Raw genomic sequence first — 6090 nt, forward strand, 5'->3', positions numbered from 1 at the left:
TGAGAAGGTGTTTCCAAACACTTATTCTCTTCATAATTGACAAATGATGAAACTCCATTTGAGATATCCCTTTTAAAAACTGTTCCAAATGTGGATTTGTGTGTGGATATGAGAGTGCAGATAACTAAAGGGATCATGTCATATCATAAAGCTGTTTCCACTGAGTGTACTGCAAAAGCTGAGGTGCTCACTTTCAAACACAAACATTTATTGTACGATGTTAAGGACTTTGAGTCAGGATTGTTTTGTGAGACAAAGTGTTTTATTTTCATTTTTTAAACGTATGTACAGCACTGAGTATCCAGCAGTCATGTGTTGAGGTTTGCAGGGACTGTTCAGGTCTTCTACAGGAGTGTGCAGGTTTTCTTCGGACTCCCTCCTCCTCCTCCTCCTCCGTCGCTGCTTGGCTTGCCTGTTCCACCCGGCTCTCTGCCAGCTGTAAAATGCACAGCCTTTACTCTGGAAAGTGACAGTAAATACAGTTGAGGCCTGTAACTGATAGAGGATATGCTGCTGCAGTGAGAAGAAGGTGAGTCTTGGAATCATATCTGGATCATGCACACAGCATCACCTGAATAGAGAGAGGACAACAGTGGAGTTCAAACTCTCTGCTGTCTGAGAACTGTGGAGACAGGCTGCAATAACACTAGAGCTGCATCTTAAAACACATCAGCCTGCAGGGTTTGTCTGATACTTACACTCCTGTACAAAAAAACATAAGAGGAAAAAGCTTAATGGGACATTATTTAGATGCACAGCTCTCCAGAATTTGCTAGATTATTTCCAAAGTCACTCTTTATTGATTAATAGTCATGTATTGTGTATCTGTGTGGCTGCTCTTGTTTGGTGGAACTGTGCAGCTGACTGTCTGGGCTTGAATCAGATCAATTTGATATCAGCGAGCTCTTCCCGTGTTAAATAAATAATTCATTAAACTTAAAATAGAAACATATTTGGGGAAGTGAGTTATCCAAATTAACACATATTTCCTCTTACCTTGTAAATGTGACTCCTGCACCTTGGTGAGGTATTTAGTTTTACCCAAATCACACGGACCGAGGTCCTTCACACCTCCAGGGTTCACTCTGACATATCAGATATTTATTTCTGTCATTACAGTTTTACAGCTCTCATCTAATCGAATCAAATCATCATCCACTGATTGCTATTCCCTCTGTGTTAGCCGTGTTGTTTGGATGAGTGTTAGTCTAAAAAAAACCAAGCACAATCCAGATCCTGTGTTACCTTCTTCGAGGACATTATCCTCAAAGTATCCGGGCATGTTCATGTTTCCAGCCGGCCTGTACTGTCCAACCACAAACACCTTGTTTCCGTCGGTGGCCATGCCCACTCCCAGCTCAGTGCTTGCCTTCCACACCACCTGAGTGAAATGACCTGCAGGAGGAAGCACAGGACTGCAGCGTGAACCCCAATCCACTGTGACATAATCATAATATAATACATACATTACATAACACACAAAATAAACATAAGAAATAAAATGTACAATAATGTAAAATAATAAAAATTGCACATAATATATAACAATCTGTGGCAGTGAGTCCACACAAATGATTAGAAATATATATTATATATTTAAACTGACACCATAAGTGTTTCCCTGACAGTGAAGCCGAAATATTTAGAGCTCCCCCTGCTGGCAGGTTGTGATGTCAGAGCCAGATGTCTGTGAGGGTTCTCAGCCTGATCTATGGAGCTGTTACTGTTGCAAAAGTATTTGTAAATGTGTATTATGATCCGCAAATGTGTACAAAGATCCACAAATGCATACACAGATTCACAATTGTGTACATGAATCCACAAACCTGTACACAGATCTGTAAATGTATAAGTTACAAAAGCATACTAGTGATGAATCTCTTCAAAGTCTAAGTGTTTTTAGCAATGGCCTAAAAACACACGCAAGTCCTCGCTTACACCTGTGTGTACACCTGACTTTTGCAACAGTTCTGCCATGTGTGATCCACAGATGCGTAAAAACCATAGACTGTATATAAAAGGTAAACGCTCACTTATGTGAGGCGACGGTTTTAATGCCCCAAACTCAGGCTCACAGGCGCCAGCTGCCGGACGCGTCCCACTTTGCTCACACTAAAGACGTGACACCAGTTGTAATGTGGGCTTGGCTGCTCTTTTCCCTGGAAGGGCCTGTGAGCCTGAGTCTGTCTATGCATTTGTGGATCATAATACACATTTCCAAATACTTTTGCAACAATAATAGCTCCATACTGATCGCTTCTGCACATGTTTAACTGCACTAATGCAATATGTGAACACCTTCAATGCTGTTTTATGGCTTCACATCTCACAATGAGAGGCGTGTAGAGGAGCGGTGTCCATATTCAAAACAGGATGAGATAAGAAGATGCAAAATGTTCACTTTACAACTTCCATGCCGTGTGAGACGGACATCAAACTTTATGTGAAGTCAATGATTTCTGAGTTCCATGTTAAAACATTTATAATATCAAATGCAGCCAAATTAGTTCATACAGAAGAGGATTAGGGCCACTGAAAAAAAAAAAAATTAAGGTCAACATTTTTTTTATTATTATTATTCTGAGAAAAATGTCAGAATTGTGAGATTAAAGTCAGAATTCTGAAAATAAAGTCCGAATTGTGAGATTTAAGTCAGAATTCTGACTTCTGACAATAAAGTCAGAATTCTGACAATAAAGTCAGAATTCTGAAATTAAAGTCAGAATTGTGAGATTAAAGTCAGAATTGTGAGATTAAAGTCAGAATTCTGACTTCTGAGAATAAAGTCAGAATTCTGAGAATAAAGTCAGAATTGTGAGATTAAAGTCAGAATTCTGAGATTAAAGTCAGAATTCTGAGATTAAAGTCAGAATTCTGAGAATAAAGTTAGAATTCTTAGATTAAAGTCAGAATTCTGAGATTAAAGTCAGAATTCTGAGATTACTTTAATCTCAATATTCTGACTTTAATCTCACAGTAATAATTAAAAAAAAAAAAATTGGACTTTAATTTTTTTTTTTCAGTGGCCCTAATCCTCTTCCGTACAAAACAACTACAGTATGTGAAGGGTTGTAGAGTTCTGCTATAAAGAAAAATGTTTGTTTCTAAAATAGAAACTGCATTTTTTCCCCTGACAACTTCGTAAAAATTAAAAAAACATAAACATTTCATTTTAGTTGATTCCACTTATTCATATAATCCTTTAAAGCTCCTATTTCGATCCTTTCTTTTGTGTTGATTTTGGCGCCCCCTTGTGGACAAAGTGGTACCTCTACTTTATTTTGCTAAGAACTATTTCTATCAAGAAACGTCATCCTGCTGTTTTCAAACAGTCAAATCTATAACTCACTGAGAATCTTTGCTCATGTAAAATGTAGTAAAGACCGATTCAGGAGGATGCAGTTGATGAGTTCACCTGACACCTACCCCGCCCAGCAGCAGATTCACAGATTCAGACAACGAAAATAACCACATAGTAACAGAAAGTCTTCACACTGATGTTTTTTTTTCTCTTTTGTAGGTCATAAAAGGCATCAATACTGAGTTCAGTCTAATTCATAAAACTCCTCACAGGAGCTTTAAGTGTTGATGCATTTAGGTTTTAAAGGTTTCAGACTCTTTGAGACATCAATAATGGATCTGTTTACCCGTGCTTCCTTTGAATCCAGGGTTGCTCCAGTCGTAATCCTTGATCTCACTGTACCATGAGTCTACAGCTTCTTTACCTGCAACATGACAGAGAGAGGACATGTATATAAAGATGATGTAGAAGCACATGAGATCTATTTTTATCTTTCAAACCTCAGTAGGAGGAGTCAGAGAAGAATCATTAAACTCTACTGCTTCAAAAGGATTCTTGCAAAAGAAAAATCTTTCAATGACTTCATGTTTCAACGTAGACCAATGTAACTCAGGTTGGTGTCATCTCATGCATAAATCCGAATAGTTATCATTAAAGAAGAGTCACTGAGTCAAGAGTGTTTAACAGTTTGCTACTCTGAACAAACATGAGTCACTTTAAGGAAACAAGAATAGCTGCAGCTGCAAAACCACAGAGTTTCAGACATCATGTTTTTACATCCTCCTACATATTTATTTTGTTTGTTGTTCTGTTTTTATTAAGCTAGCAGATTAAAAAGTAAATCCTCTTATTGAGACCGAGTGTTTGGGTCGAGAGTGTACCTGTCAGTTCGATGGCCACAGAGCTGAACATGTTATAGATGTTCTCTCCATCATTTGTGCTGCTGTGCTCAAAGACGCCGGCTGCCAGCAGGTGATCAGCCCATTCCTGGGCCGTGGCGTTCATCTCATCGTTGTACTGCATTAATGGTGCGTTGTGCTTCTCCCTGTAGGCATTGTGTGTTTCCAGGAACTCCTGCAGAAAGCTTTCATCTGCAGATTAGAAGACATTATCAGTTAATGAGTGTGCAGAGGAAAACCTGACACGAGAGACTCAGGCTGCATGTTAATAGATGTGGATGAATGCTGCATGTGGAAAATAAACATGATGCACTCACCTGCCATTCTGTTTGTGGTCTGAGAGGCTGGAGAAAGAAAAAGAAAAGTATAATGAACACAATCACAAACCCAGCTTGAAGTTACATTTCTGCAGAGGGTGTCAGTAAACACAAAGTTATCCTGTGACTGCAGTTACCTCTGTCTCTTACCTTGTTCAGGGTGTTTCCTTGAAGTCTTGAGTGATGTCCTGAAGAGTCAGAGCAGCTTTGAGCTCTCTTGAAGCTGATATTTATATCTGGGAGCCTTTGCTCTCCCGCCTCATCCACACGTAGGAGGAGACTGACACCCGTCCCTCGCCTGTAATTATTTCTCTGTGCCACTTATGGTTTTTGAAAATGACTCATAGTGTTGTTGTTTGCAGGATATTCCACATTCTCAACATGTCAGTGCTTTTTTAGAATCTTTATCTACAGGATCAGATACCTCAGATACAAAGGGAATGAAAATACTTTCTTCTGTGGACAGTAATCAAGGTTGTTGCAATAAGCTGGTATTTTTCTGGTTTCTTGGGACTGTTGCGTCTCAGGTTTGCTCCTACAGCCGAGTTGATCCAGAGATTATGAACAGGTTTCTGTTCAGTCTGGGTTACCACCCTGGATCTTCTCCCTACCAGTGATTAATAATGCAATGTCAGAGCTGCAGATGTAAAAACATGAGAAGAGTGCAGTGATGAGGGAAGGCATGTAAAACAGGTTGTGGTAAACTCTCCTCCAGTGAAAGGATGGATTCCTCCCTGTCAACTGTCAGCCTGCGTCTGCAATTACAGGAGGTTTTAACGAGTCAAGGTTCACATTAAACACAGACAAGCAGAAGACTTCAAAGCACAAGGATCTCATTAGCTAACCATAAAACACTGCTCTCCTCACACACATAATGTTTACCACTAAATATTTCTAAATTGTAGTGAGATGATTAGCTGCTCACCCAAAGCTCCACTGTCGACTCTCAATATCACAACATCGCCGTTTCTCAACCACCTGCAGCTCAAGAGACGGAAAGCTGGTCTGTGTTTGTGGTCTTGTATAGCAGGAAGTTAGTCCCCATAAAGAACAGGCTGTATGCATCACAACTTTAACTTCCTCCTGTTTTTTGTTTGAGATTTCTAAATGGCAAGCAGAGGCTGGATTTTGTTACTTCTGCTTGGCCAGCTTTCAATACAGTTTTTGACACCTCTGAGAACTTCAGGTCGGCTGACTTGCTGTGCACCCAAGGGCTCAGTCCTCCTTTTGTCAACCTCTATGTGATTTTATCAAGCAGCAACCTTCAGTGTTGAAAAATGAGGTTGATGCAGAAGTTAAAATATAACTGCTGTTCCTTGAGTGTTCACTAGAGGCTGGCAGCGAAAGCTCAGGAGGCGCCCAAGTCCCAACACCCATTTTAACAGCAGAATTAATAATGTTTAGAGCCTCGTACAAAAACAGTTTACATCTCAATGGCTTATTTCTTTATTCAAACACACAGGTGTCAAGTTTTTAATGACTCAGTAGTTCTGATTATATTAAGGCGTTAAGAGCAAGCGGCAACCTCAGTGTGTCACATTTGTACACATACACATGAATGGGAAAAAGCCGA

At 39.7% G+C, this 6090-nt stretch overlaps 1 protein-coding gene across 3 annotated transcripts; it reads right to left on the reverse strand.

Moving 5' to 3' along the window:
* Positions 1-240: 240 nt before the first annotated feature.
* LOC117819043 (Golgi-associated plant pathogenesis-related protein 1-like) lies at positions 241-5658 on the reverse strand. Of its 3 annotated transcripts, none has more exons than XM_034692244.1 (7): positions 5443-5658; positions 4668-5272; positions 4518-4544; positions 4183-4392; positions 3648-3725; positions 1246-1395; positions 241-436 (listed from the first exon to the last, which is right to left on the reverse strand). In XM_034692244.1, the coding sequence occupies exons 3-7, from the start codon at positions 4522-4524 to the stop codon at positions 345-347; spliced, it is 537 nt and encodes a 178-aa protein (XP_034548135.1). In that variant the 5' UTR covers positions 4525-4544; positions 4668-5272; positions 5443-5658; the 3' UTR covers positions 241-344. The 3 variants fall into 3 exon arrangements, with proteins under 3 accessions (XP_034548135.1, XP_034548136.1, XP_034548137.1); XM_034692245.1 differs by having other exon boundaries at positions 321-571; positions 5443-5651; XM_034692246.1 differs by having other exon boundaries at positions 321-459; positions 5443-5582.
* Between the last annotated feature and the right edge of the window lie 432 nt (positions 5659-6090).

The sequence above is a fragment of the Notolabrus celidotus genome, chromosome 9 (assembly GCF_009762535.1).
Source record: "Notolabrus celidotus isolate fNotCel1 chromosome 9, fNotCel1.pri, whole genome shotgun sequence".
In the NCBI taxonomy this organism is placed as follows: Eukaryota; Metazoa; Chordata; class Actinopteri; order Labriformes; family Labridae; genus Notolabrus; species Notolabrus celidotus.

Coding starts and splice junctions, on each gene's coding strand:
- LOC117819043 (XM_034692244.1), bottom strand. Junction 3,726..4,182: donor TGTGGCCATCGAACTGACAG/GTACACTCTCGA, acceptor GTCATGTTGCAG/GTAAAGAAGCTGTAGACTCA. Junction 437..1,245: donor GGATAATGTCCTCGAAGAAG/GTAACACAGGAT, acceptor TGCATTTTACAG/CTGGCAGAGAGCCGGGTGGA.